Source organism: Eptesicus fuscus, chromosome 18, assembly GCF_027574615.1.
Source record: "Eptesicus fuscus isolate TK198812 chromosome 18, DD_ASM_mEF_20220401, whole genome shotgun sequence".
Lineage (NCBI taxonomy): Eukaryota > Metazoa > Chordata > Mammalia > Chiroptera > Vespertilionidae > Eptesicus > Eptesicus fuscus.
The window spans coordinates 32,203,721-32,231,697 of NC_072490.1; the positions used below are offsets into that span (position 1 = coordinate 32,203,721).

The 27,977-nt window shown below is 51.7% G+C and overlaps 1 protein-coding gene across 1 annotated transcript in view; it reads left to right on the forward strand.

The window, feature by feature from the left end:
• Positions 1-27,630, forward strand: part of CLSTN2 (calsyntenin 2) — a 347,351-nt gene extending 319,721 nt beyond the window's left edge. Inside the window, exons 10-17 of the mRNA XM_054708150.1 lie at positions 8,499-8,665; positions 15,783-15,931; positions 17,841-18,058; positions 21,903-22,073; positions 22,499-22,644; positions 22,770-22,893; positions 25,448-25,632; positions 27,433-27,630. Of these exons, the coding sequence (XP_054564125.1) occupies positions 8,499-8,665; positions 15,783-15,931; positions 17,841-18,058; positions 21,903-22,073; positions 22,499-22,644; positions 22,770-22,893; positions 25,448-25,632; positions 27,433-27,630 (1,358 nt within the window). The remainder of the gene's footprint in view (positions 1-8,498; positions 8,666-15,782; positions 15,932-17,840; positions 18,059-21,902; positions 22,074-22,498; positions 22,645-22,769; positions 22,894-25,447; positions 25,633-27,432) is intronic.
• Positions 27,631-27,977: the final 347 nt, after the last annotated feature.

A 27,977-nucleotide genomic window follows, 5' to 3' on the forward strand; every position in this document is an offset into this window, starting at 1 on the left:
GGAGAAGAGGCTGGGAAAGAGTTGAGACCAGACCATAGGATGTCACACTGCCTTGTTAAGGGAGCGGGGATTCGCATGAATGCTCATATCCTCCATGGAGCCACATTTGGTCTTGGAAGGACACAGCAAAAGCTCTTTCAATAGGACATGGTGCGGTGAAGTTAATGGCCTACCCTGTAGCCCTCACCTCAGCATGTTTCTAAACCTGCCAGAGCCCACGTCGCTACGTACCATACGCCCTCGGTGTGGCCCTCCAATTGGGGCTGCAATTGAGGGGAGTTTTCCAGGTGCGTTTGAGGTTGGCAAGGGAACCGGCTCCCATTTGTGAAATGTCCAACTGGGGCTTAACAATGGGGCTGGGAATTATTGTGTAGCAGCTGCTCGTTGGGGGCTCCGGGGAACTGGCTCTCGCGCTGTTGCTGGGCAGTGCTCTGCAGCCCCAATTAGCCTACTGTGTTCGTTTGGTGAATTTAAAGCCAAAGTCATCAGTGGCCCTTCATTTTCATTGGTATTTTTCTAGTAATTAAAAGATTTGGAAGTTCATTTACACTTAAAGAAATGTCACCAGCACCGCCTAGAGCCCATAGCATACCTTAATTGTAGAAAAATTGTGGTCAGGGCGAGCCACATGTCACAAAGGAGTCCTTCTTTCTCGGTGTGGCCAACGCACACCACCTCCCCATCCCCTCTGTGCCTGGTTTCATGGGTTCTCAGGACAGAATCAGACCCTCCCTCGTGGCCACACTCGGTCTGTGCAGGCTCAGAAACTGCTGCCTTTAAGCAAATACCAGGTTCCTTGTCTCTTTCTGGGTCAGGCCATGGGAGAAGATCATTTAAAAGACTAATTAATTTGCCCCTTTCCTTCTATCTCCTACTCATCCATTTCTAACAACAAAAATTCAGGTTCTACTCGTGAATAATAAGAATTGTACCCTCACATCTGCTTCACCCCCGGACCCATTAACTGGGCCCAATCCCCCGGGTCCTCTAACCCAGCTGCCATGGGAGTGACCCAGGAAGGCTGCAGATTGTGCCAGACCAGGGCCTTAGGGAGCCCCTGGGGTTTGGGGAAAATGCCCCCGCAGACAACACTTCAGGGCACCTCTCCCCACACCGCAGCCAGAGCAGCTGTTTTACCTATTGTAACAGCATCTGGGCCAGAGTACTGTTAACAAAAGGATGGAACATGGCACCCCCTCAAGAAGCCACCGCCCAGCTCCCTGCATCCCTAGAGTCTGTGCCTGGTCCTCCTCTATTCTTGGTAGATCTCATCACAGATGTCCCTACTGGCCACCTCACCCCCCTCCATTGGGGACTCTCCTCCAGCATTCCGAGCCTTGGAATCCCTAGGGTGTCTGTCTAGCTTTGCCCACTCTTGACCGTGATATCCCCCTGGCTTCAGATAAGGAAGGCTCTCTACCCTAGCTCCTGTTCTTACCGAGCCCCACCCCTACTTAAGGAGTAAAGCAGCAGGAGGTAGAAGAGGGGATGGTTCTATAAATTGGAACCTGTTAAGGACACACACGGAACCCCCGTTGTGGCATTTGGGAGGAGCCCAGGCAAAGAACCGGAGTGGTCAAAAAGGGATGAAAGGCAGAAATAGCCCTGAGGCTTGCAGTAATGGTAACCGTGTGATCCTGAGCCGGGGAGAATGGGAACCGCAGGTGGTCCCTGAGGTCTGATGTGCACTCCCAGGTCCCTTTCCGCCAGACACTAAAACGAGTGCCGACACGTGAAGTACATGCCTTTATTTAATCAGCTTGGTCTAATGTAGAGCAAATTGTCTTAATAAAGTCTGTGTTGAAATTATCCTACATCCCCAGGGCCTGAGCTCTGCAAGAAGGAGGCACGTGCTGGCGCAGGCTGCCTCGCGTTCAGGCGGCATTTCCCACGGGCGGCTTTCCGCGGCTCCGCTGCCACAGGGGCTCCTCCCACAAGGAGGCCGGGGTCGAGCTTGAGAGGCCCCGTGCATGCGAGCTTATTAAAAGCTCTCCAAAGCCCACCAATAAGGCAGTCCGTTTGACATTGCTTAGCTAAATCCCTTCATCTTATCTCTCTGCGGAGCTGCCCTTTGTGGCGTGGTGGCCCAGGATCACGCTGTGGAAAACATCCCACCGGAGTTATTAATTCAGGTCTCCATCCCCTATGAGGCCATGAGTTTGCAGAAGGCACGGACCGTCTGCTGTCCCGGACTCTCCTCTCTTCACCTTTCCCCCTGCTCCAGGACCTAGGGGAGGTTCCTAATTAATGTTTGTTTCGTCACAGCCCATTTTCCAGGCTGTTTTGACACGAGTGTATGGCTCATGGTCCAGCACACAGGAATGATTAACAGGGTGTCTCTTGGCATTGTCTGTATTTAAAAATCAAGGCAAGATCGTTCTAGGCCCTGGAGTTAATTTGACACGAGCGTGCATTGGTTTAAAGGGAACACGCATTAAATCAGCTTTAAAATTCAGTGATTCATGCCTGGAAACACAGTATAATTGGGTTATAATTCTAACTGTATCTTATTTTGAAGATTATAGTCATTAGAATATTTGGCGAGGGCCTTCGAGTAAAAGCAGTATCGTTTTCGCTTCTCGGAATGACACACCCGTGGGGAGGAAAAGGAGAGAGAGCGGCCACTGAAAAGAGAGATGGCGAGACTCGCCTGGTGTCCCCCTGCCTAGGAGTTCCTCGGTTCTTTATGCCTCTTGAACCAGCTGCCCCTTGTGAGCTCCTGCTCTGTGCTGACCTCTTTGCACCTTTTCCTTTAACCACCAGGCGGCGTGGGTGTGATTACAATTCCCATTTTGCTGATGGGAAAACTGAGACTTAGACCCTTGGTAAGGGCCCCAAAGAGTCTGCATTGGCATCCAGGTCTGTGCCCCCACAGCCCCCACCCTCCCTTATGCTGCCACCCCACCTCTGCTTCTAGGGTCATGTGAAGCCAGATGGTGTTTCACAGCCAAGGAAGGAAGGCAGAGGGTTCTGGAACCTGGTGTCGAATCGTTTGCCCCAACTTTCTGGGCATTTTTCCCACCGATCATAGGAAGTCAAGCTGAGGGCTGAAGGTAGGCCCAGGCCTGCCGGGCCCCATGGTTTAGTGTAGGAAGGGGAGTTTGGCATCTGAAGAAGAGGATTCCGAATCCTCGCTGCTGCTGCAGTTTTACCTGCTCTGGGTCTTTGAAAATGGCGTCTTGCCACCGTGCTCCTCGGTTCTTCATCTGGAGAATGAAGGAGATTCACTGGTGACAAACGAGGGCCCTTCCGTTCATTCCTGCATGAATGTAGGTCCCCAGGGAGCTGACTCTTGAGGTCATTCCTGAGCTGTGTGTTTTATGCACTTAGAACATGCTATATAAATGTTTGCTGGAAAGGTTAGAGAGATGGGTACGTAAACACTGAAGGGTTGGGAAGGCCTGCTGAGAAGGTGTCTTGGCCAGCCAGGATGGGAGACCATCTGTCTCCACAAGTCGCCTGTGACCTACAACTGCCACCCCCTGGGGTCGTGTGGACAATGTTGAAGCTGCAGCTTATAGGGGTCTATTACACACTTCACTTGGCCTTTGCGTTTCTGTGGATGTCTCTATCGCTGAAATGAGGAAATGAGAGAGAGCAAGATTTCAGATGGTCTCACCATTTGCATTGCTCAAAATTGATACCCAGCCACCCATGAAATTGTGTTCACGGAGAGGCAAACCCACCACGCCGCCGCGCGCAGAGCAGCATCCGACCGGAGCGAGAGCGCGCGTGGCCCCCAGCCCTTCCGGGGGTCTCTGACTAACGGCCCATGGGAATGACAGCAGGAAAGAAAAGGCCAGCGGCCCCGGCACACACTCTGCAAAGGGAGGAGACCCAGGACGCTCGTACGCATTGATCTTTTACTCACACCTAAAGGAAAGGGGACATTCGTGACTCCAAAGCTCTTTTTAGAGTGGGTGGGCCCCACCTCTCGCTGGAAAGAAAGCCGAGGGGGACTCATTCCCAGTGCAAACTCTGGCTCCGAAGAACGCTGGCTGTGTTCAATCACTTGCCAAAGGCTGCCGTTTTTCAAGACAAGCATGCTTCCCAGCAGACCTGGCACAAGTCATTGGGAGTTGCTGCTGAACTCACTCATCGTCCACAGAGCCCAGTATCACTGGCCATTCTCTCCCGGCAGGTGTCAGTCCCAGCCTGTCCCCATCTTATGGAGCAGCCCCATTATGACACCTCCAAGAAATCCTGCCGGAGCCCTCCCGGCCACATCCCATTGTGTGGCATGCAGGTCAAAGGCCTGAATTTGAACCTGGCCTTCACTAGTTCCTGGCTGTGTGGCCTTGGACAAGTAGCCTGACTTTGAAAGCATCACCTGTCAAAGGAGTTATACGTGTAACAGGGAAGAATCTGGATTCACAAAGGAAAAAAAATTTTTTTTTCACATTTCAAGTCCCTGTTCCATCCGAGTAGGGAGACTTAACCTTCGCAGATTTAGGGTCCTGCCGTTCCCTTAGGGTGCTAGCTGGTTTCAGGGGGATTTATATGATGTTCGGGTGTTGAGGGCACTTCCATTAGGGACTTCTCTGGTCCTCAGTCCCTAATGGAGCTTCAGGACTGGCAGCTTTCTCGGGGTCTCCTTGCCTTACTTAGAGGCACAGACATATCTCCACTGCTCCTCGTGCTCTCTCTGTAAGACCATCTGTTCATCCGTCCAGATGCCCAGACCAGCATCCCCTCCCAACATCACACACCCCTGCCAGCGCTCAGCCCAGGTGACAGGCTCAGGTGCCCTCCCTCTGCATCTCTGTTGCCTAACCTCCCCCACACACCCCTGCCTGGGGAATCAGTTCCTTGTCTGGGGGAATCCAAAGTTTCTTCCTCTATTTTCCCCCAAATGTTGATCCAGACCCAGATCCTCCCCACCCTCTTAAGAGTTTCGGTTTCTGGAGATGAAACTGGGGAAGAGCCTCAGCTTTAAAGCCCCAACTGCTCTTCTCCCTGTCACAGCCCTCCCTGTGGCAACAGCAGAAGCCAGAGAGGGAGGGAGCGGGGAGGAGTTAAAAGAATAGAGGCTCAGATCTCAGACACACTATCTTACCACTTGAGGATTAAATAAAATAGCATATGAAGGAACTCACCATGTTTTAGGACCTCATAAATGATGGCTATTATTTTCCCCCCCTGTGATCTGTTGGCCACATTATCTACATCACTTTTTTGAAAATTAATCATGCTCAGCCTTGGACCATCTATTGTATTGGCAATTTGCTCTTTTATATTTTCACAGTTTCTACACTTTATTCTCCCAACTCAATGTAAGCCCCTGGAGAGCATGGTCCACATCTTACAATTAACGGAATCTAACAGAAGGGCAGGCATACAGCAAACGCTTTAAATGTGTGCAGATCTAGCCTCAGGAATCCAGCATCGTGTTCCCAAAGATTTGGCGAAGGTCCTTTGTGTTAGAAATCAGGTTTTTGTGTGTTTTTTTTCTTAAGATAATTCATGAGCATGTTTATATCTAAATATTAACAGAGGAGTCATGTGGTATCTGCAGACACTCTGGGCTAGATAGTAAAAAGAAAGAGATTTTCAGTGTATCCATTATATTTTAAAGTCCTGCATCACAACAACCCCTGAGTGCAAATATATTTCAAATTTTATGCTGGCCTCCTATTGCAAAATGCTAATTGAATTGATTTCCTGGAGCTGCATCGCTGATAAATAGAGTACATCACAGATCTGGGATTTCTGAGTCAAAAATATAGAACGTGGATGCTTTGCTGAGAGAAAAGAATGCGTAGGAAAATGTCTTCGCATTCAAAAGAGCTGCAGAGTTTGGTCTTTAAGGATGGAGCTGCTGAATGGGCTCTCTGGGCCTCACTGGACCGGGCTGGCCAGGGCCGCCAGGAGGCCTCACGGGATGGATATATTCACACTGTGGGGCACATACTTCACCACTTCCTACTTGTGGCCTTGGGTCACTTGTTTCTCCTCTCTAAGCCTGAATTTGCTCACCTGTAACTATAGAATAGCACCCACCTCCCAAGTGTCTGATGAAGAGTCAATAATAGAATGTATGTTGAGGACGTCACAGGCGTTAGGAATACAGTTGGGAGCTGACCATCTCGATGCCGTGGTAGTCGCAGCTTTGCCGTTCATACCAAGCTCGCACCCTTCTTCCTGCAGGTCCACAGAAGTGCCCTTTTGCGGGGGGCAGGAATGTGCTAAGGACTCTGAGGGGCATATTATCCATGGGGGCTTTGAGGGCCTAGAACTGAAGGCCCCAAGTTGGCCACCTCAAGCCATGGCCACCTCAGGTCATTCGTCAAAGCCAGATCTGTTGAGCGACCCCTGTGGACTGAGCTCTGCAGTAGAGCCTTCTCCTTTCATTTCCGAAGTGAAGATGCTCTGGGTGGAAAGTAACAGCAGAGTGGGTCAGAATGGCTCCAACCATAGGGATGGACGATGGACGCCCACAGCTGAGACGTCCTGTGGTAGAGAGTGGGGAGGCCCACTCGGGATTCTGCTTGGCCTGCCTGACTCTCCCAGCTCGGCCCTCCTCCACTCATTGCCGTGGCTGTCCCTGGTCTCCCTGTGAGATGGTGCAGCAGCTCTTAGCCTGACATCTTCACATAATGATCTCCAGGGAGAAAGGACAGGAGTAGGTTCCAGAAGCTTTCTGGAGAGAAAATGAAAGCTCTTTTCCTAGAAGCAGCCAGTCAATTTCTCCTCCCATCTCACTGGCCTAAATTTGGTCTCATGATTATTCCTGAATCAAACCCATGGCTTACTGGATGCCAGGTGCTGACTGGCTTCACCTTGGTACTGGGTTCCGAGCCCAGGCCTGACTCAGTCACTGGAGCAATGGAGACAGGAAAACCTGAGGAGCTTTGGCTAAATAGAATCCACCCCTGGAGCTTGAGTCCACCCTCCAACCTCAGGGCTGCCATTGCAAGAGGGCAAGAGGGAGATGGGTGCTGGAGAGAGACTGCAATTCTGCACACAATCGTGAAATGTCTGCTGTGTGCCAGGCAGAGTGCAGGATGCCGGGACAAGGGGCCCCAGGTTGTTGAGAGGAATAAATGAGCCACTTGTGCGAAGTGCCTGCTGCACCCCTCGGCCCCTGATACCTGTTCAGTATGGCCTTCATTCCCTGGATCATGCGCGAGTGCTCCCTGCCATCTATGAGACAGACTGACACAGCCAACTCCAGCAGTGTGCCAAGAGTGGCAAGAGGAAGCCTGTGGGTGGCAGGCATAAAGAGAAGACATCACCTGAGGAGTCTGCAGAAGGCCCGACCTCAAGAAGCTTATAGCCCCGTGGTTCTTAACCTGGACTTCATGTGTGACTCACATGAGGAGCTTTAAAAACCTACACCAAACCCTAGAGGTCTGGGAGTGGGACTCAGCACCAAGACCTGTTTGTCTTTCTAAAGATCCCCAGGTAATTTACATGTGCAGTCAAGGTTGAGAGCCACCTTTATAGGTGATGGAAGACATAAAACACACATAAACCAGTAACTACCAATGCCAGGTTGTGAGGGGTACATGAACTGTCAGTGTTCCCAGGCTCAGGGTGCTGAGGGCAGGGAAAGGGCAGTGCAAGATCAAGGTTAAGTGTGTTGGAGTAGGTTGCCCAGAGACGGAAGGGGTCTGTGCTCGGTGAAGTCAGTGGGGAGGGCCTCCCAGTGGAGGTGAGGATCCAAATGGACCGTGGGGAGGTGGGGAGTGATTTGGAAAACCATGGAGAAAATACAAGGAGGTAACTTCCAGGCTGGCTTTGCAACATAAGCCACATTGGACAATTTCATGTGCTGAGAAGTGGACCCCAGCGCAGACAGGACTCAGCTCAGTCCGTGGAGAACAGCAGAGAACAGGAGAGGAAAGGCGGAGGTAGAACCAGATCAAGGACGTCCTGATAAGCCAAAGAACCTGAATTTGAGCTGATGTGAAGTCAACTCGTTTCAAGAGAGCTGGCACCCCTGGGTGTGGGCTTTCTGGGATTCTTCAAGCGCCTGTCCACTTCTTAGTGAGACATAGGGGAGCCAGTGCCAGCTTTGGAGCCAGGCAGGCCAGGACGAAGAGTACCAGCCCCAGCGTGTAGCTGTGTGTCCTGGGGCAAGTCCCTCGACCTTTCTGAGTCAGGGACTCTTCAGGTGTCAGTTGGAAACAATGACCCCATCTTTGTAGGCTTACTCAGGTGAAGTCCCTTGCACACAGTCCAGCACACAGCAGACTTTTAATCAAGGGTAGCTTCCTTCTCCCTCCTATTCTGTCTTCTCAGACGGTGTGTGTCTCTGAAAGTAACTATTTTAAGATTCCAGGCTTCCTAAACAGGTGCAGCTGGGAGTGTCACGGCATCGGCGGCATATTACATCCTCTTGTTGAGAACCCGGCCACCAAGCTCACCACCTGGAAGGAAAAGTTCAGGTGTAAGGGGCACAGTCACTGTGACCTTGGCTCCAGAGCCAGGCGGTGCCTTGAGTGGTGTCTCCTCCCCCATCCCCACAGAAACAGCTGTGCTGCTTTCTCTTCCAGGAGGAGAAGTCGCCAAACCGCGGTTTGCCCAGTTCTTCCACGGCAGCCTGGCCAGTCTCACCATCCGCCCTGGAAAGATGGAGAGTCAGAAGGTCATTTCCTGCCTGCAGGCCTGCAAGGAAGGGCTGGATATTAATTCCCTGGAAAGCCTCGGCCAAGGAATAAAGGTAAGGAAGGAGCCAGCATCGCTCCCAAACAGATTTATGAGCGGGAGGCTGCCCAGGGCCGGTGCACTCTGGGAAATGGAGTCCTTTCCTGCCCAGTGGCACAGAGACAGGAAGTTTTAATAATTTTAAGAATGCCTTCTAGTCAGGAAAAGGTGCTGCCCCTGGGGGCAGGTTGGTGACTGTGACTCCGAATGGACACCTACTGCCGTCTCCTGAACTTCCTAGAGAAAGCCCCTGTGGGTGGATAGTCAGGCACACGGTCAGTGTCTACCTGGAGGGAGTTGGTATGTTTCACCTGTTCATTGGTTGGTTGGTTATTCCCCTAAAGGGGCCGAAGCAGCGTGCAGGAAGATACTTTTAACCTTTTGCACTCAGATGTCGAGTGTGACTCGACACGGTTGCTTTTTTTCTCGATTCCTTTATTCTAATGCTAACCGTGTCGAGTCACACTCGACATCCGAGTGCAAAGGGTTAAAAATAAAAAGTTTGGACCATACATGGTGCACATTAGAAAGGAAGGTCAGAGCCGGTGGGCTAGAATTAGAAGGCAGATGTGGAGGTCGCTGGGTCTTTCATTGTTGAGTTGAGGCACAGATTGAGCCCCGAGCAATCTCTGGCCATCGAAGGGAATGTAAGCGGACTCGGGATTTTGATCATGTTTGCAAAACACAGACATTTGAATAATCCAAAAGAATCAAAGCTGTGTTCTGAGCAAAGCTCCTCCTGAGGGCAGGGGAGGGCAGGGGAGAGCAGGGGAGCAGGGGAGCAGGGGAGGGGAGGGCAGGATGTGGCTGACTCTGCCTCAGCAAGCACCTGTCTGACAGGCAGGCATGGTTCTGGCCTCACCTGGATCACAGGAGCCCCTGCCTGCATGAAGGCTCTGGGGTCCTGAGCAAAGAGCAGGATAAACATCCTGGTCACCCTCACTCCATCACCAGGGACCCCAGCCCCTGTGGAGCTCCGCTGCCCTCCCGCCCTGGGCCCGCTTCTCTGGGCTGGGAGGCAGCCCAGCAGCGGAGAGCCCTCTGACTGAAGCTGCATGGGGCTTGTGCAGCTCTGATGGGTGGCTCTGGAAGGGCTAGTGAGCTGAGCACATCGTGCTTTTGTCTAAGTCGAGGTCGAGTCAGCAAATATTCCTTGGACGCCCATGTATTCCGTCTTGGCTGGGTAGAGGGGCACAAAAAGGAATGTCCCCAGCTTTTTGTCTTCAGGAAACTCAGTCCTCCTTCCGAGCTCCAGAACCTGGGGAGTGGCAGTCAGGGAAGGCTCCTTGGAGGAGGCAGCGACTATGCGACAGAAATGAGAACAGGGCTTCTTCTGGAAGGTGGCTATTCCACAGGGAGTCATTATCTTTTACCTGCTCGTTGGTTGGCTGGTTGTTTACTCCGCTACAGGGACTGAAGCAGCATGCAGGAAGATATTTTTAAAAACAAAAAGTTTGGGGATGGGTAGGAACCAACCAGGAAAAAGGCAGGGGGTAGAGGAGGGCGAGAAGGCAGGGTAGTCACTCTAGCCAGAGCCGAGAGCCTGCGTGGGAGCAGAGGGCTGAGGAACCCGCAGTGCACCCTGGGACTCCGGGGCCAATGTTCATGTGCCCAGATTGCAGGACCAAGGTAGACAGTGTGACCAGAGAGGTAGACAGAGGCCCCCAGAGGCCACGTCAGGGAGCCTGTTAACTATGTTTAGGTGTTTACTTTTTTTCTGTCAGCTACAGGCAGCCATGAAGTACTCCAGGCAAGGGAGCATGATCTGGGCCCATGTGGGGTTTAGGATGCTCACCTGGAGAATGGATCAGAGGGGCGTGATGGTAGAACACACGCAGGGTAAGGCTAGAATGGCTTTCCGGAACCTTGTTTAACATGCATTAAACACACACACACACACACACACACACACACACACACACGTGCTTCAATAGCTAATCACCACCATGGAAGGAAACTCAGAAGACTAACTAGTGGAAAGGCCGTGTTTTATGGCAGCAGGTCCAGGCAAGCCCCTCACGGCAATGTCACACACACACCCGCACATGCAGAGCCTGGGTTTGATCCTTGACCTGCCTTTTGTGGTTTGTGCTATTTCCTCAGTGTGCTGTCAGACCAGCGATGCAGAAATCCCTCCGCCAACCCGCCCCTCTGTCAGATTCTGGGTTTGCTCCTGGCCCCCGAGTGGGTCTCCTCTTTGCCGGGTCATCCCGTGGGAGAGGCTGGTCTGATTTTTCAGGGTTCCACCTGCTCATGGCCAGTCAGTGCAGAGGATCATTTTACATCCTTAGGGCACCGCTCGCCAGAACTGGAGCGCTGTGTGAGGAGTTAACGACAGGCACACGATTTACAGTGCCCCCACTGGGGCCCTCGTAAGTTCGTTATCCCTACGCCTCACAGCAAATTAAAGAGGCTGACCCCATTTCAGAAATAAGGAGAGTGGGGCTCAGGGACTTGTCCCAACTCGGATTAGAAGGCATTCTTAAAATTATTAAAACTTCCTGCCTGCCTCCACTGATCCCTCATTTTGTTGCTGAATAGTGGCTATTATTTTCTTTCCTGGTCCCCTGCCTCCTCTCTGGCTATTTGAAAGAAGTGCAGTCCTCCTGGGATTAAGGAAACTGCCTGTCAGCTCACAGGGCCCAGTCGGTTTCTTTTTTTCACTGATTTCCCCCGGATCATGCTCATTTCTGAGGATCTCTCCGGCGTGTCTGGAGTCATTAAAGTGGGTGGGTGGCTGCTGTCTTGTATCCACACAAAACCCTGTGAGACAGCCGCCTTCCTGACGAAGCCCGGCTCTGATCTCCGTGCATCCCCCCTGTGGCTGTCATCTGCACAGTGAGGAAGAGTGGGCAGGGCAGGGGCTTTGGAACAAGACCCTCCGTGGCTCAGATCACAGAGCGACGTTTACTAGCGGGGTGGCCGTGGGCAAGGTGCTCCATCCTGTAAGCCTCACTTCCCTCATGCAAAATAGACTTAATCTGTTGCAGAGATGTTGTAAGAATTTAATTTTATGCATATCTTTATATATATATTTATATATTAGATATAGCAAAGGTGTAGCTATACACACAGATATAGACATAAATATAGTTATAGCTATAGAAATAGATATAGATAAATATAGATTACATATATATTTATAGCTATAGAAATAGATGTAGAAATAGATATAGATATTATAAGTTGATATATATAGACATAGGTATATAAATAGATACTGACATAGATAATATAGATATAGATGTAGACATAGATATAGGTATTTAGGTTAGATATAGATGATATAGATATATATAGGTATATTTAGATAGATGTAGATACAGATACATAGACATAGGCATAGATATAGGTACATACATCTCCCCTAGCAAACCTAAAATCTCAAAAAATCACAGTTTCCTTCTCCAGCTGGGCTGGGCTTGCACGTCTTTTGGAAAGTAAGCCTGGGTGACAGTTGTCACAGAGGCAAATCTGCTGGCCCAGCCCAGAGAGGCTGGCAGGTGTCCGAGGGAATAATGGCAAGGTGCCTAGACTGCCATGGCCGGCCTGTCCTCGAGAACAGGTCAGAGCTTTGAACAGGAATTTCACCCCTGTTCCAGCCTGGTAATGGCTGGTGACACATGACAACCCTCAGAGCTGACCACACTGCAAAGACCCCCCATCCAGCAGCTTCTTGGCTTAAAGAAAGGAATCACCGTGGCTACCACACAAGCTTCTCAGGGCAGAGTGAACGCTGGGTCCCCAAAAAGCCATCCCTCTGGCAATGCCAGTATCACCCTATGTCCCACACAACTAGAGACCAACCTCCGTCATGCCACAGGGCTGTGAACATTGCAGTTCAAAAAACAAAACGAAACAAACACCTATTCAATAGAAGGCATTATTGATCCTACAAGAACTATGTCGAAGGCTGTGGTAGTCCTTGGAATGCCCTGGCAACCAGATGAGAGTGTTACCTGGAGATCCAACACATTCCCTGGCCCGCCCTCCCCGAGGAGGTTGCAGTAGGAATGTGCCCTCTGCTGACTTCCCGGGGAACTGCTGATCCGTCCTGGGGAAGAACATTGCCTGTTCAGCCCTGATGCGAGGCTCAGAGACTGGCCTTCTCTGCTGGGTCATCCCCTTGCTTCATGCTTGTCATGTGCTAGGCCCTGTGATGATGCTGAGGAAAGTCAGTAGACCCTACCCTCCAGGTGTTCACAGTCTGCCGGGGGCAGCAGGCAGACAGACAGACAGACAGCAACTCTACTATCCTATAGCAGGGATGTGATGGGGCAGAAAAACCTCTGGGAACAGAAGTAGTATCTTTAGAAGAATGACCTTGAACCTGCTCAAATCTGAACCTGGTGATTGGTGAACACTCAGAACTACTGTACCGTGACTCATCAGTGCGTGGCAGCCAGTGAGTCATCCCGGGCCGGAGAGAAGCCAGCCGGAGGCTGACGGCAGCGTCACCTGCTCTAGGCCAGGGGACTCTGCGTCCAGCGCAGCGAGTGCTGCTCGTGACCAGACGTCGCAGCTCAGAGAGACCCTGCGCGGGGCCTTCAGCACAGGAGGGACCTGGAGCATGGGGCAAGGCGAGCAGCAAAGGCAGGGGAACCAGCACAGGCAAAGACTCGGTGCAAACATAATTACAATGTTAAGAATTATGACAAAAGCTACCATACATTGACACTTTATATGCACTATCACATTGAAGCCCCAGGCAGGCAGATGCTAATATCCTATTTTAAATGAAGAAATCAAGTCCAGAAGGGAGATGTGTACTCCAATGTTGTACTCCATCTGTAGTTTGTACCAGAACTGGGGGATGGCCATCCACACAACCCATCATCTTCCAGGGATACCACAGCCTTGGGGAAGTTAGAGTCAGCCAGGGAAGGGCCCAGTTCCTCCAATGGGCTAAGTGACTGCAGTAGAAATGACTCCAAAATCTCTCTGGCTTCATGCTTAAAAGTTTATTTTTCTCACACTAAGTCGGGGGGCTGGGAGGGGCAGGGGTTTCTGCCTAGAATGCCACAGGCCACCAGAGCAGAGAAAAAGGCTGGCGTGTCCTGCAGGGCGTTTGACCAGAGCTGCCGCTTCACTTTCTCTCACATCTCATTGGCCAGATGCAGTCACAGGGCCTTGCCTTCCAGTGGCAAAGGGGAGCTGGGAAGTGCAGGATGCCCTGGAAGGAAAGAACAGGATTTGATGAGCCCCAGTGATGACTCCCACAGAGGCTTGACTGAAAAGAGACGTGACTGCAAAAAAAAAAGAGTCCCTCCGGGGACTAACAAGAGGTGATACTGAGTAAAATGTAAGCTGGAGGGGACCACTCACCCATTCATCCAGCAGGGGCTGACAGGGCACTAGGACAAGGCTCTGGGATTCAGGGATAAGACTCGCTGAGCTCATGGTCACTGCACTAGGATCATGATGCTACCACGTCATGCGCTACCACGTCGGAGCCTCCTGGGGACCTAGGTTGGGGAAGACGAGGAAGCCTCAGGAGGGAACCGTGAAACATTCGCCTGGCAGGTGAAGGAGACAGAGACGAGGCTGTCAGTTGGCCACAATGCAAGGGACGTATGAGGGTCAGTGTCACCATAACGTTCATGAGACATCCACCTCCCATCATGTCCAGGCACAGAACAAGGAACTCTTATAAAGACAAGTCATATCAGAGAAAAGCTCAAATAGATAGTTTTTTCCTTAGGCCCATGAAAACATACGCAGTCTCCTTCATGGTAAGAGAAATGCAAATTTAAACTACACTAAGATGGTATATATATCACCTACCAGATTGGCAAAAGTCCCAAAGTCTGACAGCATACTCTGCGAGAGGGAGTGTATATTGCTATAATCCCTAGCCATGGGGGATTTGGCAACATTTGTCAAAATTTAAATGCATATACTCTTTGACCTAGCAATTTCATTTGTAGGGAATAACTCTACAGATATATTTACACATTTATGAAATGTTATGTGTACAAGGCTATTCATTGTGGCATTGTTAGAGAAAAATTAAAAACAATCCAAATGTCATATTAGGAGAATGGTTAAAAACTAATTTATTGATATTAAAAAATACTATACTGCCGTATAAAAGAATAAGGAAGCTTACAGAAAGAGTTCCAAGATAGAAGCTAGATGAAAAAAGCAAAGGTGCAGTACACACAGATTATATATTCATAAGAATAATTTGTCAGGATCGGCTAAGCGATGCTGCAATAATAAATGACTTGCGATTTTTCGGTGGCTTATCTAACAACGATCTTTTTATTGTTCACACTGCATGTCCATTAGGGACGGGCTCTGATTCATAGCACGCTCCCTGTGAGACCCAGGCTAATGGACCAGACCCTAAGGGAACTGTGCAGGTTTCGTGGCAGAGGGAAAACGACACAGTAAACCATGAACTGGCTATTAAATCTCCCACCTGGGTGTCAACCAAACAATACTCTGCCCACATTTTGGTGGCCAAGCAAGTCACATGACCCCTACTGAGTGCAACAGGGCAAAAATAGATACTGGTATATCCAGCAGGGAAGGGTGCCATGAGTCACATGATCAAGCCCATTGACAACAGGACAGGCATGGCTAAGCCTCTCCCTACCAGAAAGGGGGGCAGCTCAGTATGAACAAGAATGGAATTGGTCGCTAAGAAATTAGTATAACCGTGATTCCCTATGGGATGAGCTTGGAGAAGTTGGTGGATAGGAGACAGAAATAAGATGGACACTTTCACTTAGCACATGCGTCCATTTGAACCAGGTGGATATAGTATCTATTCAAAAAATAACTGTTGCCAGGTAGGTACATAAAAACATATCCATGTCCCTCTTTCCTGTCACAGGAGCACTGGAAACACAATCTGAACCCACAGATATGATCCTGACATCTTATTAATAGCAGTTCCTAACAATTCTTGCTCAGAATTATGCCAAGATCACTAACTCAGACCAGTACGAAAGCCCACCAGAGGGTCGCAGGAGCGGCTGGAGGGTTAAAACAGTCGCCTGTGCACACGGCTGCTGCTCGGGCAGACACTTTGGAGGTGCCCGCGCTGGCCTCCGTGGCCTTTTCACGGAGAGGGAGGGTCTCCGTGGGACTGGGTACATTGGTGGGCCTTCTCTCCTGTTTTCCAGTATCACTTCAACCCCTCACAGTCCGTCCTGGTGATGGAAGGCGACGACATCGGGAACATGAACCGCGCCCTGCAGAAGGTCTCCTACATCAACTCCAGGCAGTTCCCGACCGCGGGGGTGCGGCGCCTCAAGGTCTCGTCCAAAGTCCAGTGAGTGGAGGCCAGTGGCCTGGGCCCGGCTGAGGCGGCGGGATGGTCCCCCTGCAAAACAGGACTCGCCCCGCTCCGCCGTTCCCAGCTTCTCTGCTATCCCTCTGAGGATGCCCCAGTAGATCTTTAGTCTCCTGTTTTCTTCTTAAAGAAAATATTCTGTTTTGCCAACTCAAATGCCTGGAAGGCACTGTTTTTCTGTAAATGCTCAGGGGCTGGGTTTTAAGTGGTGCCATTTAGGGTACAGGGCGTGGTACATAGTAGGTGCTTGACCAATGGATATTGATTGAATTAAGGAGCCCAGCCCTGAAGCGCTCCCTAAATAGCCTGAGTGCACAAGAGGAAGAGAAGGCACGCTCTGTCCCCAGGGAGCGGAGGTAATTTAAGATGAGACTGGTACTGACGCCTGTGGATAACTCCCTTACTCACCTGTCAATCACTTCTTAGCCACAGCAGCTGCCACAGACACCTAGAAAGGGGACCCCAGAAAAATTCCTGGGAGGTGGAAGGGTATCTCCTGGTACCTGGAGCCAGGAGAAGGACCCAGGAAGACAGGAGCAAGGGTGGAAATGGGGTTTGCTGACTGCCCGTTGCTGGGGTCTGGGAGAGGTGCCAGGATAAAGCCACAGGCAGCAATTATGTTCAGTAGTCCTACTGATGGACGGGTTCCCCCATCCTCGCTAAAGGCCCTCCCTGGAGGCCTGGGGTGGGGACCAGGCACCTCCAAGTCAGCTTCACTTTACCGTGAAGAGGGACCAGACTGGCCAGTCTCCAGCTCTGGGACCAGGTTTCCTTAAACTGGCAAGGGGAGGGGTGTCCTCTATGAACTGGGGGGTTGGTGCAGCAAAGGCCAAAGAAAACTGGGAACAGGAGCCCAGCACCATTCCCACACCTCACCCACCCAGAGAAGAAGATAGGGGAGCTCAACATAGGCTCTACCCAGCTTACCCTTTCCTCGGGGACTTTCCCAGGGGAGGCAGATGGTGGCTGCCACAGCTGGAGCCCACCAATATCCCCAGCGCATCCGCCTGGGCTCTCCACTGTAGCCTCGGGCTTGGCCGAGATGCCCAGCAGAGATGCCAATGGCACGCACACCTGACGAGGTCTCATGGGGGCCTCAAGTCTGTCAACATTGACGGAGCTCCAACCATGATGCAGGCTCTGGGTCCGCTTCTCACCATAAGCTGTCACATTTAATCCTTCCTGTTATAAGTAACTAATTGTTCTATAGATGACGAACAGTGAAGTATTCTAACGTCATTCCCATTCAATAGATGCAGAAGCTGAGGTTCCCAGGGGTTGAGCCCCGTGCTCAGAGTCACCCAGCCCAGGCGGGGCAGCCAGGCCAGGGACCCTTGTCTGTCTAATTTCCCGGGCTTGGCTCCTGTCACCACACCATTCTGCTCCCCGGGTGTTCTGTGTGTTTCCGGGGAAACACACGTGGTTACAGTAGCGCTCCGCTGGCACACCTGGAACAGGTGTGCTTGTGTGATACCCTCTCAGAGATCACAGACGGGCGGGCGGTGGCAGGAGAGGTTAGCCCTGTGGTCTCAGTAAGATGGCTGTAACCAGCCAGTTAGACAACCATTTGCTTACCAAATCCTAATGCACAAAACAAGCAGTTGCTATCTAATTAACGCTGCCATTGATTACTTCGTTAGAGGATAATTAAAGGTTTCACGGTTACTTGTTGCTGGGATAGAAAATTCCCATTTCTCCCAGGAGCCAATCTTATTAAGTCCCTAGATTGCTAGTCGTTTTGACTATAATGCATCTTTAAACTTAAATGTCTGCTGCCATCCTGGCGCCTTGCAGGCAATCGGGATATCTTGTCAGGGCGGAGGGAGGAAGGGCTGTCTGCATCCCTGTCCACGGATGCATGATGGGTGGTTCCATCGTGTCTCCCCAGGTGCTTTGGAGAGGACGTGTGCATCAGCATCCCCGCCGTGGACGCCTACGTGATGGTGCTGCAGGCCATGGAGCCCCAGATCACCCTCCACGGCACGGACCGCCTCTGGAGACCCGCCGCCCAATTCGAAAGCGCCCGAGGCGTGACCCTCTTCCCCGACATCAAGATCGTGAGCACCTTCGCCAAAGCCGAGGCCCCAGGTGACTTGAAGCCCACAGGTACCGGTGCATCCTGGGTTGTGGGCAGTGGGCCTTAAGCTCTCACGGCCACATCAAATCTCACTCCAGGACAACAGTATGGGACCCCGTAGCAAGGTAGTGACAATAGCAAAACAAGCAACCCCACCTGGAAACAACACAGGTAAATGACAGGAGGGGAGTGAATGGCTCAGCGAATCACCTACCCACCCCCCACCCCCCATTCGTGCTGTGCTGTTGGAGGAAAGGCATTTATGCTAAATGGTAAGTGGCAAAAAAACAAGATGCAAATTACAGAGTATCTATGCATAGACTGATCTCAGCCACATGAAGGAAAACGTACACAGGAAAATGCCCAGAGGGAAACGCGCCTTAAACTAACAGTGACATGCTCGGTGGAGCCTGGGGGCCGAGGGGTTCAGCTCCCCTTCAGTTTTCGGCAACTGCAGGATGTTCTGTAGTGAGTGTGATTGCTTTGATGATGAGAGGGAAAGTGGAAGAAGCACAAAGAAAAACACACAACTGCATCCTAATATATACAAGTCAGAGACTTGTTTGGCAATATTGCTCTGAGCTCTCAGGAAACTTCCCAGTTGGTTCTTTCCAGCGGTTTCATTATTGGGAGGGCTGTTCGGTGAAAGCAGGTAATTGGAGTTATCTGCCAGGGAGAAACACTTAGTTGCAGAAAGCTACAGGATATGCTGCTGGCTTGAGGGAGGTGGAGGGAGGCAGGGACAAGAAAGAGAAGGGGGAGGGAGGGAGGAAAACCTGGGGTTCGGATCTACAGGAAACACCCCTTCGAGAACTGTCCTTTGCTGCCCCCTCCCTCTCCAAAGGCGGCTGCTAATGATGTGCGGTGCCCTTGGGCCGGAGTCCCCAGGGGCTGCTTCTGCAGTCATCCCAATTACCCGCTGCCTTAAGCCACCCTGGCCTCTAGCCAGTGGGGCCGTGGGGGCGGGTGGGGGTTCACAAAGCAGCCCTTCTTAGCTCACAAAATAGATGGAGTTTTACCGCCTGTCAGGCAGGGCAGTTTCCTAGCTACACTGCAGGGTGCATTACGCGAGCGACCTTCCCTCTTCCCCTCATTTGTGCCTAAAATCGGACAGAAAAGGGGCCTCTGACCTCAGTGGTCTCAGGCCATAACTGAGAGCGGCGGGATTTGCTAGGCCTGATAGCAACCCACGGGCAAGGCAGGGAAAAGCAATTGCCTGGGTCCCTATCTTACCTTCTGTTTATGAGAGATGCATGCAGGGCACAGGGCCAAGTGCCCGAGGCCTATACTAGTACTTTAAAAAATGGACTCCTATTGTTAGAATAATCATTATCATGGTGCCTTAAACAAGCAGGCTAATGGCATTTGCCACTAGCCCTGAAAGACCCACTCTGGCATCCACTGCCCCCACTGACTCCCTCTTTGTCCTGTTTCAGTACAAGGACAGGCGTGTCCCCCTTGTCCCCCTTGCACGGCCCTCCTCTCTCACACACACCTTTCCCTGTCAGGTCATATGTTTGCTCTTTCTCTGCCCGCTGCCTGGAAGGTTCCTCTCGCGCCATCCTCGTCATGGCTGGCAAACATCTGGGCCTCCCACACCCCCTCCAGAAGGCCTCCTCCACCACCACCCCGACCCCAGCCTGGGCCAGGTCTCCTGCTCTGTACCCCCACCCACCAGTGCTGCACTCTAGCACAGCGGTCGCCAAATGGTGGTCCGCGGACCACTGGTGGTCCATGAGGTCTGAAAGGTTGGCCACCGCTGGTTTAAGGAAAGCTCTAGCACACAACGTTTGCCGTGTGTTTACTAACCGCCCCCAGGAGCTCCACGAGGGCTGGGCCATGGCTGACTCAGCTCTGAGTCCCTGAGCCCACACAGTCTCTCCAGCACAGTGGGAATCAATGAAAGTGCAGATGGAACATACTACCCACATGCAAGCACAAGGGAACAGTGAGAAAATGGCCCCCTGCCCAGGGTGAGCCATCAAGCAGCCACATGGGGAGGTGGAGCAAGGATGCCCTGACCCAGTGGTCGGCAAACCGCGGCTCGCGAGCCACCTGTGGCTCTTTGGCCCCAGGAGGGTGGCTCTTCCACAAAATACCACGTGCGGGCGCGCACGTACAGTGCGATTGAAACTTCGTGGCCCATGCGCAGAAGTCGGTTTTCGGCCTGCGCGAGTCTATTTTGAAGAAGTGGCGTTAGAACACTCAAGGGGCCAAAGAGCCGCATGTGGCTCGCGAGCTGCGGTTTGCCGACCACTGCCCTAACCCAACCTGACGGGAAGCTGGCAGAAAAAGCCCGGAAACCATGAGAAGACCATTTGAAATTGAGATACACATGCACCATTGCTAATGATAGACCTTGTCTTAAATGTGTATTTTGTTTATTTGTTTTCAATATATTTTTATTCATTTCAGAGAGGAAGGGAGAGGGAGAGAGAGCTAGAAAAATCAGTGATGAGAGAGAAACATTTATTGGCTGCCTCCTGCACTCCCCACACTGGGGATCGAGCCCACAACCTGGATATGTGCCCTGACCAGGAATCGAACCATAACCTCCTGGTTCACAGGTCAATGCTCCACCACTGAGCCACTCTGGCCTGGCTTAAGTGTATATGAATGTGCTTTTACGTTTTGCCAATGATACGTGAAGCCATTGAGATTGGCAAGCATTTAAAAATTAAGCATCGGAAAGTGCTTATAATAATAGCTATCTAGGGAGAGGGAAAGATATTTTTGATATCACAAAAAGTAAAATATAATTATTTAACATAATTCTCTCATCTTCAGTGAGTCCTTTTTAATTTCTATTTTTATAAGTGTTTTATAATGCATAAAGTATATTAGTCTTCATAAATAAGTAAGTACTTATTTCAGTGATCTCAGTTCACACATTTCCACGAACAAGCTGCAAGATCAAAAACATTTGGAGACTACTGGCCCAGAGGAGAAGAGTTGACAAACTGTGGAGTCAGAAAGTCATGGTTTCTGTCCAGCTCCTCCCCCACTATCTGTGTGATCCTAAGTAATCCACTCTACCCCCTCGGACCTTCCATTTCCCGTCAGTAACATGGGATAATAACAGCACCCCCTCCAATGTCTGTTAGGATTCCATTTGCATAGTGCCTGGTACGTAGCAATCACTCCATACATACCAATCACTTTCATTTTAAGGTGAGGTTTTAAGTGAGTACTGCCAGCCTGCCCAGCATTCAAATGCTCAGACATAACCCTTGGGAAATTTAGGGCCCAAAATAATCCATCAGGACCAATTTACCTAAGTATTTAACTACAGGAACAATTTTGCTCCATTCGAGCCATGTGTAGCAATACTGCTGCATGCCAGGGCCTGGGCTGGATACTGAGGGCTCGTCATAAAGCATGCTTCTGCCCCTGAGGACCTCAGAGTCTCCCGGGAACAGATACACACCACGACCGCGTGGAGAAAGCTGCACGAGCAGAGTGGGGAGGGGTACTTAACTCTGGCCTCAAATGAGAGCTATTGCTTATGGAGCACCTACTATGTGCCAGACACTGTTTCAACCCTCTCAAGATCCTTGCCCTCTTTCCCGGTGAGGAAATTGAGGGGCAGGTATTTCTCCAACACTGCACACAGCTTCTCAGTAGCAGCGCTGATATTCAAATCCACATCTTGGCTACTGTATTCATGTCTGCACACAAACTCCTGCTGCCCAACCTCAGGAGCTGCTGGACCCCCAGCCGAGCAGTGGAGGTGGTACCTAGGGCTACACAGCCTCTCCTCCTGACCCAGCCCTCACCTGGGGTGCAGTCACCGAGGAGGGAGACGATACCCAATCTTCCTCCGTTGTCTGAGTGGTCCTCACGCCTGTTTCCCTTCTGTTGGTCTCCCCACAGCCCCCAAGTCAGCAGTCTTAGAAGAAATGCTTCACAACTTGGATTTCTGTGACATTTTGGTGCTGGGAGGGGACTTGGACCCAAGACAGGAGTGCTTGGAGCTTAACCACAGTGAGCTCCACCAGCGCCACCTCGACGCCACCAACTCCACTGCAGGCTACTCCATCTACGGTAAGCCACGCTCAGCCTGGTGGTCTCCTCCTGGAGTGGCCTCGTCCAGGGAGGCACTTCATCTCCTATGATGGTGTCAGGTGGGGGCCCTTAACCTCAGAGCATGGGCTTCTGGCCCTTCCTTTGTGAGCTACCCTATCATCTTGAGAACCTGGACCACATCCCCACTGCTGGGAGAATCTCCTGTAGAAACAGATATTATAGCAACATTTGGCAAGTTGCGGCCACACATTGTGGTCAGAGCCCACTGTCTGTGGGTCCGTTTCATTAGCTCCTTAGAACGTTTGCTTCGGTACATTGTCTGCCCCTAAGCATCTCAAGCTCTCAGCCTGGCCAAATCCAGGAGACCGACCGGCCCCAGCAGCTGCAGCCTGTCTCCCCATCTCCTCCTCTGCCTGTTTGAGACAGGTGTGGTCTCTTGGCAGGTGTGGGCTCCATGAGCCGCTATGAGCAGGTGCTACGTCACATCCGCTACCGCAACTGGCGTCCGGCTTCGCTCGAGTCCCGGCGGTTCAGGATCAAATGCTCAGAACTCAACGGGCGCTACACCAGCAACGAGTTCAACTTGGAGGTGAGTGCACCCTGCGGTTGGAAGGGAAGCCCAGGCTCGTCCATTCTTTCCCTCGTGTATTCGGGAGCACTGCTGCCACTGGCCCGCCTGCCACTGGTCAACAGCCCCTCTCCCTGCTCGCCCAGGTCAGCCTCCTCCACGAGGTCAGAGTCTCAGACAACGAGCACGTCAACCACCTCATCGTGCAGCCTCCCTTCCTCCAGTCCGTCCACCACCCCGAGTCCCGGACTAGCGTCCAGCGCAGTTCAGGTACGTCACCTGGCAGGAGGGACCTCAGGACAACAGGTAACTTAAGACCATCCACTAAAAAGGCTTTTAGGGTGCAGCAGGCATGGATGCCCAGACCTGAGGGAGGGACCTGATAATGGGGAAGCAGTGGACCCTGGCTCTGAGGCACTCACACAGCCTCCAAAGGGAACTGCTCAGGTAAACAAGTTACAGACAATATGTAATAACAGAGGTTAGTACAAAGGGCTGGGGTAAAATTTTGCAAGTCCTTTTATTTTTATATTTTTTAATCTTTATTGTTGAGAGTATTACAGATGTCCCCCTTTTTCTCATTGTCCCCCCTCCACCCGATTTCTGCCCTACCCCAGGCCTTCACCATCTGCTGTCTGTGTCCATAGGTAGGATCCCACTCCCCTTCCCTCTGAGATTTGTCAGTCTGTTCCATGCCTCTGACTCTATTTTATTCACCAGTTTATTTGTTCATTAGATTACTTGTTCATTTAGATTCAATTGTTAATAGCCATGTATTTGTTGCTATTTTATTGTTCATATTTTTTTTTATCTCTTCTTAAAGAATACCCTTCAACATGTCATGTAATACTGGTTTGGTGGTGATGAATTCCTTCAGCTTTTTCTTGTTTATGAAGCTCTTTATCTGACCCTCAATTCTAAATGAGAGCTTTGCTGGGTAATCTTGGTTGTAGGTCCTTGCTACTCATCACTTTGAATATTTCTTGGCACTCCCTTCTGCCCTTGTGTAGAGGTGTCCTGTAGGGCTCAGTGGCTCAGTCTCCCCAGTCATCTGAGCTGGGCACTCTAGGTGCACCCCTGTGTGAGCTGTGTGCACAGTCTTGTAGTTGAAACTTGATTGCTGTTGGCATTGTTGGGAGGAGTTGACCTCCAGGCTAATTGGCTGTGAGGACCAGCTGCGACTATAGTAGGAGAGCTGCTATGCAGGAAACACCCCTATGGAGCAGGACTTGCTTCAGTGGGGCTTTGGTGCTCACTGAGTCTGCCTCTTGAGTGTGGTGTTTATGGATGTGTAGAGTTGTAATCTGCTATGGTTTGAAGCTGTCCACTGGTTCTAGGGCCTCCAGGGTGGTGCAAAGTCAGCCACTGCTTGGGGCCCCCCAGCAAAAGCTACAGAGGGATTTTCAGACAACTGCTATTTGTATTGGATTTGGAGGTGCCCAGGCGAGGCCCAGCTGTGAAGGAAGGCAGGCTGGTGCTAGTGCCGGGTCTTGATTGATAGATTTGGGGCACACTGTCACCAGCTGCAGCTTGTTTGAGAGATTTTAGCAAAGTCTGAAGCCTGAGCCAGGACAGGCCATTCTTATGGAAAAGCTGCTGCAAATAGCTTGGGTGGGGCTGCAAATTGGATGGAGTGGAGTTCCCGGGAATTCCCAGTGTGGACCAGACTGATGGAGACTCAGATATGGCTGACAGTCAGCTCTGGGACCAGGGAGGTCCCAGCATAGGAACAAAAACCCCTGTGAGCACCCCTGTCTGGGAGAAAGCCACCCCGAGTTCCTGCCCCGATGCCAGACTATCAAGTTTCATATGTATCTGGGTCCCCCAGAGCCACCCAGTGCTAGAGCTCAGAGGGCACGAGTCCAAATGCATTCCTGCGCCGGCCTTTAAAAGGAACAGCTGGGTCTCCAGCAGCCTGTGTCTCTGAGCCCCAATCCCCACTGGTTTTTACAGCCCATAGTTTTTAGGACTTCTCTTCCCAGCTCTGAGACCCTGGGCTGGGGTGGTGCTGGGACCCCTTGCTCCTCACGGGCGGCCTCCACAGGGATGATCTCCCTCCCGGCACACATGGGTGTCAGACCAGTCCGTTCCTCGCCTCCACCCCTCCTACCAGTCTCAACGTGCTTTCTTCTTTACTTCTCTAGTTGTAGTATTTCCATTCAGCCAGCTTTCAGATGGTTCTGAATGATTGTTCTGTATTTTAGTTGTAAATTTGATGTGGTATGGGAGGTGGCGAGTACAGGCATTTACCTACGCCAACATCTTGGTTCTGCAAGTCCTTTTAGGTCCAACTCAAAGCCACATCCTATAGGAGGCTTTCCTTTTACCCCTTACATATATATGCTCACGTACATACACATGTGCACCACACTGCAAAGTCCCCTACCTGTACTCTGTCCCAGCATTTGCCATATTGTATTACTACTGTCTGTTGGGCACTGTGTTGTTCCTGCTAAACTCCATAGTACCTGGCTCTCAGTGAGAGCTGTCCTATAATTTGAGGGGAAAAGCGAGATAGAAAAGAACTTGCAAAAAAAAACAAAAACACAAAAAATTGCATTTATTGACTGCCTACTATGTGCCTATGTGGAAGTGCACATAGATCATTTCATTGGCTCCTCACAACTACCCCTGGGATAGGAATTAAGTCCATCATATGGATGACGAATGTGAAGCCCAGACAGAGGAAGGTGCTGACCCGGAGTTCTACAGCCGGAAAGGGGTAGGGCAGATTTTAGCCTATGCATGGGTCTTTCACTCAGGCTCCATGGTGACCTACAGTGAGCTGGTCCTCCATGTCACGCGGATTCCTTCCTCATTCCAGTGGTCCCGAGCATTGCCACGGTGATCATCATCATCTCCGTGTGCATGCTAGTGTTCGTGGTGGCCATGGGCGTGTACCGGGTCCGGATCACCCACCAGCACTTCACCCAGGAGACCGAGGCTGCCAAGGAGGCCGAGATGGATTGGGACGACTCTGCGCTCACTATCACAGTCAACCCCATGGAGGTGATCCTCACCCCAGGGCGGGAGCTTCACTAGGATGCTTCCCCTCCGCCCTCTGTCTTTCTTGTGCCAGAAGCCCTGCCCCGTCTAACCCAGCCCCAGTGGTCCCCTCCCTCCGCTGAGCATCGCCAGCCCTCTCAACCTGAATGGCCCATCCTTTCCCATCAGCTGCACTCACTGGTTAAAAACGTGTGAATTGTTCTCACCCTGCAAGCAGAACCAGACATTTCTTAAGGCGAGCAGCCATGTGGTGTCTATCGGTTGCCACCCCCGTGAGATTTAGCTGGGAGCTAACACTTAGGGACTCAGTATTGAATTTTTGATTAATTAACAGTGCAAATTAAATGGCTTGGCTCCATGCTGCCTACAGAGCTCATTTAAAGGCTCGGAATAGGTTAAAACAGAAATACAACATTAATAGCTGCCATTTATTGAGCCCCCCATTATGCCAGACGCTGCACAGCGTGCTCTCTATGCGCACCTCATTCAATCTTCCAGCCACCTGTGAAGTCGGAGTCATCACCCTCATCTGCCCAGGCGCAGACCGACTCAGAGAGGGAAGTGCTCGCACTCCCATAGGTGGCAATGGCGGTGCCATTTTCAGACCCCAGGTTGCCTGATTCTAACGTTCAGATCTTGCCAGCAGACCCCAGGACCCATCCTTGAATGTCCAAAGCCCCTGCTCTGGGCATATGAGTATCAAGGGAAGCCATGGCATCATGCCCGTTAGTCCGCCCGTGGGTACTGAGTGAGGTAGAGCCCAGGAGAACACAGCAGGGAGCCACTGAGACATGAAAAGGAGGTTATCCCAGCCTCATCCTCAGGGTCCCCCCCAACTGGCCTTATGCTCTGATTTTAAAGCCTCCCAGTTGATGTGGCTCAGCACGTGCAGTGGGTGGTGCTGAGCCACCACTGTGGAGACGCCAGCATCTCCACCCCGGAAGAGCTGAGCCCTGGGCGCGGGCAACAGCCACCAATCCTGGATCAGTCTGAGTACCAGGCCAGCGTGTGCCTTCCCAGGGCTAACCTGGTGATGCCAGCAGTCGGTGAAGCCTGAGCAACCAGAGCCGAGCGGGCTGGAGGTTCAGGGAAGACTTCTTGGAGGAGGCTAGCTTAAGGGGGGCCTTGAAGAATGGGTAGGATTGGGGGGAGGCAATGGTAGAAGTGAAGACACTCCAGAGATGGGATGTGGCCAAGGAGGGGGCACATGTCTTTTACAGCCGGTTCATCAAAGCATAAATCCAGAAAGATTTGGCCAGAATCACAAAAACCGGGGGCAGCAGAGATGGGACTAGGGACTAGAAAAAAAGTGGGGTAGGGGCAGACAAGAAAAATGAGGGCCGTGAACTTTGTCCCTCCCGGAGGAATGCTTTTGAAGGGCAGCACACCTGAGTCCTGGCTCAGATGACCTCCTGCTCCGGGAGACACTACATTCCTACCTGGGAAAGGGGGACAAGCTGAACCGCCATCCTCTCACTGCCTCTCATTGAGAAGCAGACACTGAGGACTTGGCCAGCTCATGTCAACAGGCCCCAGTAATGCCAGAAAACAGACGTGGGCCTGAAAGCTCACAAAGTGACGTGTGCAACTGGCTTAAATGTCCAGAGTCTAAAACACACGTCTCACCTTGACTTCATGGCTCGGAATTTGCTGCTCTTTCTTGTCTGTGTCCTCGGCCCTCTGCTCTACCTTTCACCAGAGGACCTGGTGGGTCAGCATTAAGGGGAAGGAACGCCAAGGGGCCCTACATGTGGCCTCTCTGCAGCCCCTGACCAGCGTTTCCCTTCTCTTCCCGACTCCCAGAAACACGAAGCACCAGGGCACAGGGAGGAGGAGACGGAGGAGGAGGAGGAAGTGGAAGAAGACATCAGCTCCAGCAGCAGCGACTCAGACGCCAGCGACGAGGAGGAGGTGGAGGGAGGAGTGGGCAGGGGCAGACACGGGCAGAGCGGAGCCAGGCAAGCCCAGCTGGAGTGGGACGACTCCACCCTCCCCTACTAGCCCCTCCTTCTGTGCCCGCCCACTGTCCCTTTTGTAAGCCACACCTAATGTATGTGAGTCTATCACTGTCACCTCGGATTTCAATGACACTCTGGGCAGGCCTTTCCCCAGCCTCCTGGAACCTGCCCTTCATGCGTGGGCACTCCCGTGCCCCAGCCCTGGGCTGGTTCCAGGAAGCCCAGCCTCATCCTCAGTGGGGAGTTCGGGGTGGACTGTCCTGCCACGCCCACTGCTCCTGCCCCTGACTCCCGGGTCCTGTCAGCCAGTCTGCAGAGTTCTGCCTTTGCTCTGCTCTGCAGTCACCTCCTTGAGCTCCGTGTCCCCAAGACCCTGGGGTTCCAACTCAC